This window comes from Penaeus chinensis, chromosome 13, assembly GCF_019202785.1.
Source record: "Penaeus chinensis breed Huanghai No. 1 chromosome 13, ASM1920278v2, whole genome shotgun sequence".
In the NCBI taxonomy this organism is placed as follows: domain Eukaryota; kingdom Metazoa; phylum Arthropoda; class Malacostraca; order Decapoda; family Penaeidae; genus Penaeus; species Penaeus chinensis.
Window position 1 is genome coordinate 15,988,391 of NC_061831.1, and position 13,259 is coordinate 16,001,649.

The 13,259-nt window shown below is 36.6% G+C and overlaps 1 protein-coding gene and 2 non-coding genes across 5 annotated transcripts; 1 reads left to right on the top strand and 2 right to left on the bottom strand.

The window, feature by feature from the left end:
- Positions 1 to 260: 260 nt before the first annotated feature.
- Positions 261 to 9,025, top strand: LOC125031799 (integrator complex subunit 12-like). Of its 3 annotated transcripts, none has more exons than XM_047622754.1 (7): positions 261 to 408; positions 1,150 to 1,311; positions 4,990 to 5,106; positions 5,237 to 5,445; positions 5,670 to 5,829; positions 6,998 to 7,196; positions 7,471 to 9,025. In XM_047622754.1, the coding sequence occupies exons 2-7, from the start codon at positions 1,174 to 1,176 to the stop codon at positions 7,641 to 7,643; spliced, it is 996 nt and encodes a 331-aa protein (XP_047478710.1). In that variant the 5' UTR covers positions 261 to 408; positions 1,150 to 1,173; the 3' UTR covers positions 7,644 to 9,025. The 3 variants fall into 3 exon arrangements, with proteins under 3 accessions (XP_047478710.1, XP_047478712.1, XP_047478711.1); XM_047622756.1 differs by having other exon boundaries at positions 5,243 to 5,445; XM_047622755.1 differs by lacking the exon at positions 261 to 408 and adding an exon at positions 725 to 854.
- Positions 9,026 to 11,835: 2,810 nt separating this feature from the next.
- On the bottom strand, positions 11,836 to 11,908 carry Trnak-cuu. The gene has a single exon. It is a non-coding gene; the product is annotated as a tRNA-Lys (tRNA).
- Positions 11,909 to 11,987: 79 nt separating this feature from the next.
- Positions 11,988 to 12,060, bottom strand: Trnak-cuu. The gene has a single exon. It is a non-coding gene; the product is annotated as a tRNA-Lys (tRNA).
- Positions 12,061 to 13,259: the final 1,199 nt, after the last annotated feature.

Consider the following 13,259-nt stretch of genomic DNA (forward strand, 5'->3'; position numbering starts at 1 on the left):
ACATACACACACATAAATAAATAATAAATAATATATATATATATATATATATATATATATATATATACATACACACATGTATATAAACATACAAGCACTTACGAAAACACACCAAATGTTCCCTCAGATCAACCCCTTCTTCCACCCCTCCCCTCCCCCCAAAAAGAAAAGTAACACCCTCGCCATAACACCTGCCCCTCCATGCCCAGCCGCGCCCGCACCGCCCGGCCGCCCCGCCCGCGAGCCTCACGGGCGGCGGGCGCGAGAGTGAGCGAGCGGCGCGGATCCTCCCTCCGAGCGCCTCCTCGCCGTCCGTCCCTCGGCTCACGCATGCGCACAGAGCCCACAAAACGTCACAAGCAGAGCAGAGCCGAGCAGAGGAAGCGCTGCGACAAACTTTTGCCTTTTGTAATTATATTCCACTGTAGATAATGCGTTTGGGGGGTCGGTCGGGTCGGATAGGGGTGTTTTGGTATTATTGTGGCTTTCTTTGGGGCTGGTTTGGGTGGAGTGTGTGATAAATCGGGGTTGTTTTGCGAAGGAGGATGGCCTGAATATTGTGCTTGGGGTTACAGGTGTATATGTTTTTTTAGATGTTTATGTTGTGGTGGTTTTCTGTTATCAAGAAAATAGTACGTGTTTGATGTGATTCTTAAGTCTTGGAAATTACAGTATTGATAACATGTTATTCTCAGGTAGAATGATTGTATTTTTACATGATGTTACAATAACGAGCCTAAAATAAATCACGAGTAGCTTGGCCTTCAAATGTCAAAAACACAACTTTGTAATATTCTCTTTGCTGCTACTTCTCTCGATGAAATAAACTCGTTATGTAGAAGGGAGGAAGATTGGTAAGTGAGATTTTTCATTAAGTATAGCCATTGGACCGAAAAGTTACAAAGGTTATTTATTCAACAGCTGCAAACTCAGTCATGTTGCGAAAGTTTGTAATTTGCAACATTTATTCGGGACTGTTCAATGCTCCAAGCACAGGCTTTGAAATAGCAACCTCCTCTAATAACCTTGTTACCCAATTCAAACCTCGTATCTCAAAAAAAGATTAGCAAAATTGACAAAATAAATCCCACGTCTCACCCAATAACACAAACTACCCTAACCAGCGCCTAACCTCCCGCTCTCCCCCAGATGCCCCTCATGTAAGTTGGACCGATGGCGAACCTCGAGCTGGACCCCATGTTCCGGAGGGGGCTGCGGCTGCTGCACTCCCGGAGCAGGGATTCCGTGGACCAGCTGAAGGCCTTGCTCGACGAGGCCATACGGCAGCGGCAGGGGAAACCGGTGCACTTGGTGAGGACGGCCTTTGAGTCTTGATTCGCGCTTTGTTTTTTTTTGTTGATTATTGTTTTTTTATTTGACGTTTGGTGATTTTTTTTTTATTTTCAGTTTCATTGGTCACTTGGTACCTAATGTCTCTGTTCTGTTCATTTATGTGATTGGTAAAGGTTTAAAAGAGACCAGCAGTGGCATTCATAAGGGACACATTGGTTGTTGTGTTTTCTCCAAACCCACTTGAAATTTACTGTGACTTGTGATAGACGGTCAAACAATTTTGAGTCGAGCACAGTGGTGTCAAGTAATCACTATGACTCCCTAGCTTCATAAGCTGGAAAAATTCAACAAGTCTTAAACAAATACTTGGTATGAAAAATTTGGGAAATTACATGCTAGGATTATTTAGAATAAGTCTTTGGTACAAAATAAAAAAATAGATAAATATAACATTGTTCATCCATGTTTCATTAAATAGTCTGTATTATTTGTTTTTTTTTACCAAGTTTTTATCTTATCTATATATTAAGGTTCATAACTAGTGTCATGTGCACTTTTTTGTAAATATTTCTTATGATAAGGATAGAAATTCAATTATCTTTTTATTTTAACGTAAAGTTAATAAGGTTGTATGTAGAGTTGATGCAGAATTTTCTATGAAGGCTGTAGGGTAATTTGCATAAATTTTATTAGAACACATGCTATATGGACGTTGTTAGCTAGTGAACCTGTGGTCAAGATATAAATATAGTATGTAAGTAAAAGGCTATAGCTTTTGGACTTTTCCTCTAACTTAATCAAGTTTCTATTACCTAGCCTTAATATGCGACTTGAACATCGTCAAATGGTTGGGAACTCAAACTTTACTTTTTAAGATTGCTAACTGTAATGAACATTCCGTTCAATATGTGGCTGTTTACCAACTGCATCAGAGTTTGCAAGTAAACGTGTATACATTTCAGTCAATCTTTTCCTCAACTAACCAATTTTCCCAGACATTTAACCCTTCTATGACTAAAGTATGGAATTTACTTTTTATCTTTTATCCTTCCTTTTCCCCTCTTTTTTCACATCCATGTTTGCTCATCAGGGGGACTCTGCTTGAGTCTATATTAGTCTTTGATTTTCCCCTGCTGCCCTTCCATGGATTCTTATAATTATAATGATAATAATGATAATATGGATTTTTGTTATAAGCTTGAGGTGTCACATTAAGAGTTGATTCCACAAAGATATTTACAGAACCAAGTTTAGGAAAATGTGAAAAAGATGGTCATACTTGCCATGATACGTATTTCACGAACATCATAATGAGGGAGAGAGATAGATAGATGTTTAGATTGTGATAGTGATAAAGAATATGGAAACATGCATAATGCATGTCTATGTCTGTCTATACTTGTATCTGCCAGTATTTCCATATATGCAGAGTTGAGAAATACAAACTAATTATATACTTCAGTTTTACATTTACATAATGAAACGTACTGATTACTATAATTACTAAGAAAAAGGCTTTAAATTACTCTGGCAATACTGTTGCCAAGAAATGATTTTGAAATAAAGAGTACCAGTTAATATCTATTGGATACTTAATTTCTGTGGTAACTAAGTACAGCTAGGGGTATGCTGGTTGGTTTGTAAGTGTTTTCTTACCAGTTAAACTAATTTGTACTAATAGGTAGATGAAAAAGTTAAGAACTGTTTTAAAATGTAAAAGTACTTCTGAATAGTACATATGCTTGTTCTTTATGTCAGTATGTATGCTTTGTCTCTTTATATGTTATGTATGGTGTTTATGAATCGAAAGGTATTGCCTTAGCAGGTCCATCATTTGTCTTAACTAACTAGGATTTTACCAAACGTTAGAGGAGATGTAACTCTATATCACTGCATATCCAGATAGATAGAACCTAAAGTATGTATAAAATTATTGATAGATTTTGATGGATGTTACAGACTCTTCGGCTGTACACATTATTTGGTACTTATCAGTGGGATGACAAATAACCTGTATTTGATTTTGTTCTGGTTATTCCTGATTATTTTCTATGCATTTTCTGACTACCTGTTTCCTCTTATCTGTCGTGTGTTGCTCAGTTTTTGGATTCAAAATTGCCCTCAAAGAACAGTGAACAATGAATAAAAGTATCATAAAATCTTCATTATAAATATTATCATATTATAGGAAAATTGTCAGCTCTGGTCAAGCTTCAGATTGTAATTGTTCTCAATATTGCTTTGAGGAAGAAACTCCATTTTTTCTGATGCTTAGTGAAGGAAAAATTTGATATTTTATTTATAATAATAAAGGAGCTGTACCTCTTCACTATAGTTGGACTATATTTATTTTTTTAGTGATGCATTTAAAAAAAAAAAGTGAAAAGATAAGGTTTAAGGAATTTGATGCAATACATTTTTTGGGGGTGTTTTAGCTCTCAGCATTCAAATAAGAAAAAAAATTTATGAACTCTAATGTTTTTTGTATATACAATAAAATATTACTATGATCCACTAGGTGCAGCATGCAGTCAGCCATTCATAAGTGAAAAAAAATAGAAATAGGAAAGGATTGTATTCAGTAAATTAGGCTAAAAAGAGACTTAATGCATAAGTCCTGGAAGTGACACTGTCCACTACCATTTTGTTTTGAGTGTTTTGTACCTTAACTAATTTCCCCATTGAATTCTTGGGATTTTCTTTTCTAATATTATTAATACTGTTGCTGTTAGTATTGATATTGATGAAATTATAATCATTATATTGCTGTTAACCCAATGTGAGTTTACTTGTTTAATATTTTTTACACATAGATGGCTGCACTAAGTCACCAATGAGCCAATTATGAGTATTGCCTGTCTCACCCATTTACCCTTTTCCATGATTTACACAAATATTTTATGTTATCTTATTTTGCTGTTGCTAATGTTTATAATGAAAATAACACCGATATCCATATCACCAGTAAAAAATACGTTTTTCCCACCGATTCAAGGAAATGTGAAATCAGGTAAGGTTACAATGTCTACTAATTGACTCCTTTGTGGCTAAGCACTAGCAGAGCCATTTCATAAAAATATAAAAAATGAGCACAGCATTTTCCCTATTTTTTATTCATTTTCCCCAGCGACATTGGGTTAATAATGCTAATAGCAATGAAAATAAAGAATAAATATCTCCTGAAAATTAAGATAAAGAAATCAAGTAGAACTAGTGATTGATTCATTGGTGCCTGTAGAGCCATATATTTATTGAAAAAAAAATAAAAGGAAAGAGAAGAGAGACAGTAGATATGACATGTATGTACATGCCCTCCCTGCATTTATGGATTAAACCTACTTTAAGGAGCTGTACCTCTTCACTCTTCAGTCTAAACCAAACAAGAGAACAACTGCTTGGCACACAACATACAGAGCAGACTCGAATGCATGTGGGATAGTTGCTAACTGTGAAGGCCCAATGTGTCATCTCAAGAATAGATTCAGTCTGGCATGAATGTTTTGATAATAATGATAATGAAATTGGTGAAGAAATATTGTGAGCTTTGAGAACTCTGTACCATACATTATCAATTTTACAGAATTTTGGTTGTCATTATTTATGTATGTTGACTGTAAATTATTTGATTTGTTTTAGAAGATTTATCTGCACACATTTCTGTAATTTTATTCATTGCATGTTTCTTTTTGATTATAGGATTCATTCAGCTTGCGGAGGGAATCGCCCATTCCACGTTCCAAGCCAGGAAGTCCAATTCCAGTCTCTCTGTCTAAACGAGAAGAGATCAAGAAGGATATGGAAAGGAAGATAAATGTAATTGTATTGTTTTGTTTATGTACTTATATACCTGCCTATGTGTATGTGTTTGTATTTATAAGAGTGTACATTCTTGCTATATACTTTTTTCCCAAGTGAGCAACGAATGATAGCAAAATTTTTTTAGCTACAGATGCGTGACGATGATGGACTAGGGGCCAAGAGACCACGCCTGGACTCTCCGAGTGCCTTCAAATCCCACACTCCGTCTCCAACGCCCTCGCTCAAATCAGAGAGTTCATCGCGGAGCCGCAAATCAGATGAGAGTGAATCGGATACTGATATGAATGACATCGCAATGGAGATAATGGATGGCATCAACTGCACTGTTTGCAAGTAAGTGAAATGTGTAAAGTATGCAGCTTTGAGATTTTTTGTATGTTTCAGTGGAATTCAGATGTGGTAAAGTCGCTGAAGAGTGTTTGACAGTCAATATAGATTCTCAAATAGATGTGTTATACTTCCCTCAACCTCCCTTCATTTCATTATCTGCTAGCAGTCTATTCCAAGATTCACATATTTCATCCTAAACTAATATCATTTCCATGTATCTCCCACAGGAGCTTTGAGGTGACCCCACGCAATCGCCTTGTGGAATGCCAGGAGTGCCACTCTCTGTACCACCAGGAGTGCCACAAGCCTCCCGTCACGGACCAAGACGTCAATGATCCCCGCCTAGTGTGGTATTGTGCCAAATGTGCCAAGTCCTTGAAAAAACAGGTAATTTTTTTTTGCCGTGTTGATTTGCTTCTAAATTATATTTTCTGTTTAGAGGATATTTTTTTTTTTTTTTTTTTTTTTTTTTTTGTTACTGGATATATTGCTTTTTGGTTGATATTCTCTTGTATGCAAAATTTTGAATTGGTGTTTTAAGGCAGTATCTTCTTTTGGCATTGTACAAAAATATTTAAACACTAGATTCTGATGTGATTTCATTAGATATTGGTGTTCATATCAACAGTGTTCATGATAATTAGGTAAGTGCTATAGTAGAATTATGTTGACTATGTGCCTATACTATTTATGTGTATTTTCTTTGGTTTAATTGTATACATTGTCAAATCTTGTTGTATCTACATTACACATTTAATTCCAGTTCATCTGAACTCGCAAGCACATCATCTTTACGTATTCCTCAAACAGTTAGTATCTTTAAGCTAACCCCCCTTTCTATTTCAAGGAGCATAACCCATTAAGGTGATAAACTTGTTTTAGCTGCTCAATGTGGAATGGTAGATATATCCCCTTCCTTTTCAACATCTATCATTAAATATACTTTTTCCAACCAACTATCATTGATAAGGCAAAAATTCTAGTAACTGAAATAGAAGGGGAAATGTCTTTTGACATCTACAAATTGCTTTTAAAGATGTTAGTTTTATTGTCAAAATAAAAGCGAATATTTCTTTCTTGGCATTCAGAAACCACTTTTGTAAAGCTTTATCACCCTTCATTACATCTCTTAGAAATTGTCTCACTGAGTTTTGGAGGTAAGCTTGTATAGTATTTCTAGCAGTAGCTGCTCAGGATGTGCTTTGAGGAAGTATAAACTGGGTGTATGTGCACAGACTTGTAACATACACTTACATTTACTACACAATTAATCAGTAAAGTAGGAAGCTATACTAACAGTTACACATGTCCACTTGGACACAAGCTGGCATACAGATGTACACAGATTTGCACTCACAAGCGCAAGTACTGGTACTAACAATGTAGTCATACACAATAAATTACAAACAAACGAAGATGTGCATGTGCATTCTACCTTACTATGCAACTTGGCACACCTTGTAGTAAACTTATCCATGAGGCATCTCAAAATTCTGAGGTTTGCCTTTACATATCTATCTTGTAAGAGAGTCTATATATATATCTTCGTCCTCAGACTAGTATTGTTAGTGCTACTGGTGGCGGCACTCTGTCGGGCACTCGGGGTGTCAGTGGTGGCGGAATGCCCAGTATGGCCAGTGGGGGCAAGTCAGGCAGCTCCCTCTCTCGGCCGACACCTTCTCCTACCAAGGGCTTGGGTCTCTCTCGCCTCTCGCCCTTTGCAAACCTCTCTTCGGCTTCTGGGAGAACCTTAGGTACTTACAACCATTTTTTTTTTCTGTGGACTTTATATATTTATAAGTATTTTTATTAATTGGATCTTGCTTACTTGCTTATATGTCTCTGTATTTTTTTTTTTCTTTTCATATTTCTTTATTCATGAGGTTTGTCACTTGAATTTACTTATTTTTACTGCTACATATACTAAACATTACATCCCAGGAATAGAATAACAGTTAGGTAGTCCATATCTCATGTTAAAAGCTACCTGTATATATGCATGTATCTGACTTGCCTGAGCTATTGCAGGAGCAAACAATGGTGGGAACAGCAACAATGGCAACAGCAAATCTCTCTCATCGTCGTCATCGTCATCAGGGAAATCTTCTGCACCCTCTAACTCGATGATCACAGCTGAAAGGAGGATGCACTTGATGAAAAAGAAAGCTGCTGCTAAGATGGCAGAGAAGAGGAAATTATAAAATGTGTTTATTCATTTGAATATTTTCTTATGGCGGTTTTAGATATCTGATGTAGAAGATGTGTCTGGATGCTTCTATGTATAAACTGTCAGATGCCATTAGGTATCGTATTCAGATTTAAAAACTTGGAAGACTCTTATCAAGTGATATTAGTGCAGCCATATGACTGCTGTATAGTGACAAATGAGCTGTAAAGAAAAGTCTGCCATTATTTGGGAATTTTGAAAAGATATAACATTCATAGGTCTGAAATATGATATTAAAGGAAACCTTGCTATCTGAACATGAAATGCAAAAGGATATATATATCATACTTAGTCAATACTACAGATTTATGAAATATTTTCAGAAATTGTATTTTATTAGTTTATCACAGAATCTTGTCAAATCTAGCCTTAATTTAAACAAATAAAAAATAAAAACAAAAAAAGAAAATTGTAAAAAAGAGGGCATCATGTCTGATTCACCTGAAGAATATCCATGTTCTTTATAGATCAGTTGGTTACCAGTGTTCTGCCTGATTATTTTTTTTTCTTAAACTTTCAGTTATTATCACAAGATCAACAAATGCATTATGTGAGGTGTAACCGCAACTCAGTCATCATAATTTTGAAAGTGTCTGTATGCCATTAACTTAGAACTGATGTAATCTTTCAAAATTATTTTCCTGTTTTAAGGAAAAAAATGTTATTGTTCAGTATAAGAACACTGAAAGTTCACTCAAGAAAAATATGTATATACCTTCAATACAGGTAATTGTATAGACATTATTATTTTTTCACAAATGACAGTCATGAAATTTGTGTATATAGCTTCTGTGAGCCTGATAACAATAATGTCATATGATTATCAAAATGACATGAACATAGATTGTATGGTTATAATGCTAATTAGATGTGAGTTATTAACACTATGATTAAAGAATTGTAATTACCATATATTTGTGGTTACAATTTTGATAATGATTACATATGTGACTCTTAGTAGCCTCCATCTTCTATTATTGCTGTAGCTTGTATGTTTCATCTTTATTTTATCTTTATTGTTTTTGATGATTATTATATTATCTGTATGATGGTGATGAAATTAGCATTTATTATCATTTTTTTTTTATATAGTATTCCATGGTCGTGTTGTTATGCTGGATCATTTTTAACTGTACTGCATTACCTTGTGTCTCTTTCTCATTTTATCAGATATTTCAATAGTATTATTTTGCATATCCATTATGTTATTGAAGTCAGTGAAGTGAGAGTGATATTATATTTTAACGAAAATGTGCAAAACAATGTCTTCTGTTGATTTTCTTGATATTTAGAAATATTCCTAGATGTAGAAATTAAATAAGGATCTGTGATAATAAAGACACTGAAATATCCAAATGTCTCTAAGTCTGTCAGATGTATAATTGATGACCTAAAATATGGGAAGCAGTACTCCACCCCCATACATTCCTTTGCTTATCATGGGGGACATAGGAGATGGAGCTGAGGCCTAGTTTTGGGAAATGCCCCTATGTTGGCCTCAGCACTTGGCTCAACTAATTTTACATGATTTTTTTCTTTCCCTTCCCTTTTCCTTCTCTTCTCCAATCCCTTCTTCTGTCCACTTCCAAATATGTAAGGGCTTGTACTGAACATATAAAAGTCTAGCTTTGTGTCAGTCCTGAATGGCCTTGGGGAGCCATTTTCACGGTACTTCCTTGGTTAGTCGTCTAGCCCTTACCCTTCATGGGGACCCAGAGAGGTAGACTGTTACTCTCCCTCACATATTTCAGGCTCACTATGGGTAATAATAAAGATTTTGTACTCTTACTAGGGGCACTGAGGTTTTCCAACTCCTGACTCTCCTTTGATCACGGCTCCGACTACTGCTAATACTACTCCCTCTTCGATGCTTGCTGATAACTTGATTCACTCCAAATCACCCAGGCCAATAATCAACCTTCAGAATACGCCCCTTCCTTTCTCCCAACATCCTCCACTCCATCTCCTGCACAGTCTTCATTTTCTGTCCCCTCTTCCTTTATAACCACTCTTCATCCTATTGTTTTTCTCCCTACTTCTCTCCATACCACTCCCTCTTTGTCCTACTACTTCCATATTTAGAAACCTTTTGAGTACTCTTTTTTTGTCCAGCCAAGTTATTTAATTTTTTTTGTGATTCCCCCTACAGTTCCTGACTCTAACAATAACAGTAAGCCTTGTCAGAGTTACGTCTTTGTGAGAAATGCCAGTTACTGTCACTCCACTCCCTTTATTAGCCTGACATAACCATGACCATACAAATTGCAGAGCCACGCACATGTGCAAAATTATGGCTCACATAATGTATTTCATAGGAACTGCTCTGCCTACAAGTTTGAGTCTGAGGTAGTAGTTCTCAGATTCAAACTTGGCCTTTGCATTGCTCCAGATACTCCAATCTCTACCACTTCCCCGATGTCTAGTTCTCCTCCTGACTTTAGCCATTGCACCAGGCAATCTCATTTAAATGTTCACCTTCTACTCTATTCTCTCCTATACCCATCTCTTCCTCTGCTCCCCAGACGTCTGTCTCCTCTTCATCTCCTCATTAGAAAATCCTCGTTTTCAGACCTACTCACCCAACTTCCATCCACACCTTGAGGATATCCAAAACTATCTAAACATTACCCAAGAGAATGATTTTCTCTTTCATCCCTCCTCCAGTCTCTCTACTCACATTCCCTTTACATTCAAGGTAAGTGTCGACATCCAACCTCATTCTTTCCTTGCTCTCCCTGCCACACTTTCTCCCACTCTCTCCCAACACATCCCATCCTCCCCTTCTACATCTGCACTCCAGTCTTCTTTCCCCATTATCCCTTCCGCTCTCTCCTGGATGCTCACTTGACTCCATTTTGTCACAACACTTCCTTGGGCCCTTCCCCTCCTGATGTTCTTCCTGATTCTTCACCTTCTGCTGGTCCCTTGTCTCATTCCGCGGTTGCTTTTCCTCCTACTTCAACAACCATTTTTACCCTTGTTACCCGTTAATTACTTCACAATGGTTCCTCTTTCAGTCCCACACTTTCTTGTCCTATACCCGCTGAACTGCAGTCCGTACCTCTGTTTTTTCCTCACTTGCTTCTCTTACCCAATCCTTCAACCTGTTAGACATGCTCACGGAATCCCCCATTTTTCCCTTTGAAAACTGGTTCTCCTTCCTCAGACACACAGATACCATCCATTTGATCTGATCGCAATTCGCGCTTAACCCATTCGCCCCATGCGGCAAGAATACATGCCATGCCCACTGTAACACACGTTTATTTATTGTATTTACATATAGATGGCTCTACAAGTTTTTAATCACCGAATAGCCAGTTATTAGAAACTACCTATCTCACCTGTTTACCCTTTTCTTTCACTTTAAGAAATGGTCTTTTGTATCATTTCATTGTCTAAAATATTTTAATGACAAATTAATAATCATAACATCAATAACAATAATAACAGTACCGATAGCAATGGTATTAATTTTCCCGCCAATTCAAGGAATGGGAAAATTAGGATCGTTAACTAGGGCTACTGATAGACTCCTTGCCGGCTGAGCACATGTGGAGCCATCTGTGTGTAACAAAATTCACCAAAAACTACAGGGGACAGAACATAAATCCGGGGCGAATGAGTTAACCCCCCTTCACACTTTTACTTATCCCCGCCTTACTTCATATATTCCCCCTCCTTTACCCTTTTCACTACCATGCCATCCTAAAATATTGTACAACATTTTTTGTAATCATAAAATCATTTTCAACCTTTTCGCCACAATACTTCACCATAGTGCTATATGACATTTGATGTCTTGCACTTTTTTGTGTTTTTACCCTGAACCATTAAACATTTTATTTTATTTTGTTATTTTCCTCTGACATGACTGACAAGGAGTCTAATTGAGCTGATATATTTTTTTTGTCTAAACAAAGTTCGATAGTGTAAAATGTCAATTGATTTTAAAGTATATACTAATTTTACAGGTACATAATTGGGGCAGTACTCGAAGAATGAACACAATATCTCAGATGCCTATTTTCGTTTTCTCATATTCCTCATTGAAATGGCATATTTCAGGTTATAATTATTTTTGTTGTTTAGTAGTGCTGAGATTGGGAACATCATTAGTTATCTTCATGGTTATCAGAATCTGACGATTTACGGACAAAACTGAAAGCCCAACGTGGGGCTCGAACCCACGACCCCGAGATTAAGAGTCTCGTGCTCTACCGACTGAGCTAGCCGGGCCTATAGAGAATACAAATGACATCATTAGTTAGTTATCTTCATGGTTATCAGAATCTGACGATTTACGGACAAAACTGAAAACCCAACGTGGGGCTCGAACCCACGACCCCGAGATTAAGAGTCTCGTGCTCTACCGACTGAGCTAGCCGGGCTTATAGGAGGGTAATGAGCCATGGTTCTTATCATATGGTTGAATGGTAAATCACTCTTCCGTTTTGATACTATGGTAGAAAAGTCCACCATGCCATATTTTCAACTGGATTTATTGAAAATGAGGCTGCAGTTTCGAAATCCACCTGGATTCCATCTTCAGGTCTATGTTTATATATTACCGATGTGGTACAATTGGGATCGTAAGTAATATAAACACAGAATAAACTCAGAATGTTTTTTTTTTACCATGTAAGATATAATAATTGAGAATACATGTTCTTTGATGTTAAATAATTATAAAACAAATACAAGTTGTTGACTCATTTCTGAAGAACATAACATCGAATCATTATGGTTCCCTACATTTATTTTCGTTTATACTAATATCTAGAGTAATACATGTACTAATGCACGTAAACAGTCATTAATTTTTAATACATTTGATTATCGTTAATGTAATAATATATCATGTCATGAGCTATTATTGTAGCATGGTAGAATCTAATGTTTGTTTGATTTTTATTAGGTTCTGTGTCGTAAGAAGTGAAGCTCATTATATTCACACACACACACACACACACACACACACACACACACACACACACACACACACACACACACACACACACACACACACACACACACACACACACACACACACACACACACACACACACACACACACACACACACACACACACACACACACGTTTTATGTATATCGATAAGTACAGTATACAAAATCTCCATGAGTAACTCATACATCCCATCAATATCTACAATGTATCTCTTAACCTACTAATATACTGCATACTTAAAAATAATGAAATATACAATTTATTACATATCCTTTCATCAAAACAGCCGTCAATCCTGCTAACACAAGCATCGCTTTCGCAAAAAAACTGAACAATAAGTGAAAGTGCGTTAATGGTATGTCAAGGCCGACGCTCGTCCGACTAACACGTGGCGCGCACATGGACGGGGATCCGCATAGGGCGGCGTGTTGTAAACAAGATCTGGGTTGAGTGGTTTGACAAAGAAAATGTGGCGGGAAAGGGATGATTGATGGTTCATGGTTAAAAAAAATACATGTGTTAGACATCAAGGTGATACTGAAATTCATTTCCTCTCTTTTAAATGTGTATGTGATATATTCGTAAGGATTAGGTCGATAAGATGCAATGCAAGCTGAAAA

Coding starts and splice junctions, on each gene's coding strand:
- LOC125031799 (XM_047622754.1), top strand. CDS start 1,174: ATGGCGAACCTCGAGCTGGACCCCATGTTCCGGAGGGGGCTGCGGCTG. Junction 1,312..4,989: donor AGGGGAAACCGGTGCACTTG/GTGAGGACGGCC, acceptor TTTTGATTATAG/GATTCATTCAGCTTGCGGAG. Junction 5,830..6,997: donor CCAAGTCCTTGAAAAAACAG/GTAATTTTTTTT, acceptor CTTCGTCCTCAG/ACTAGTATTGTTAGTGCTAC.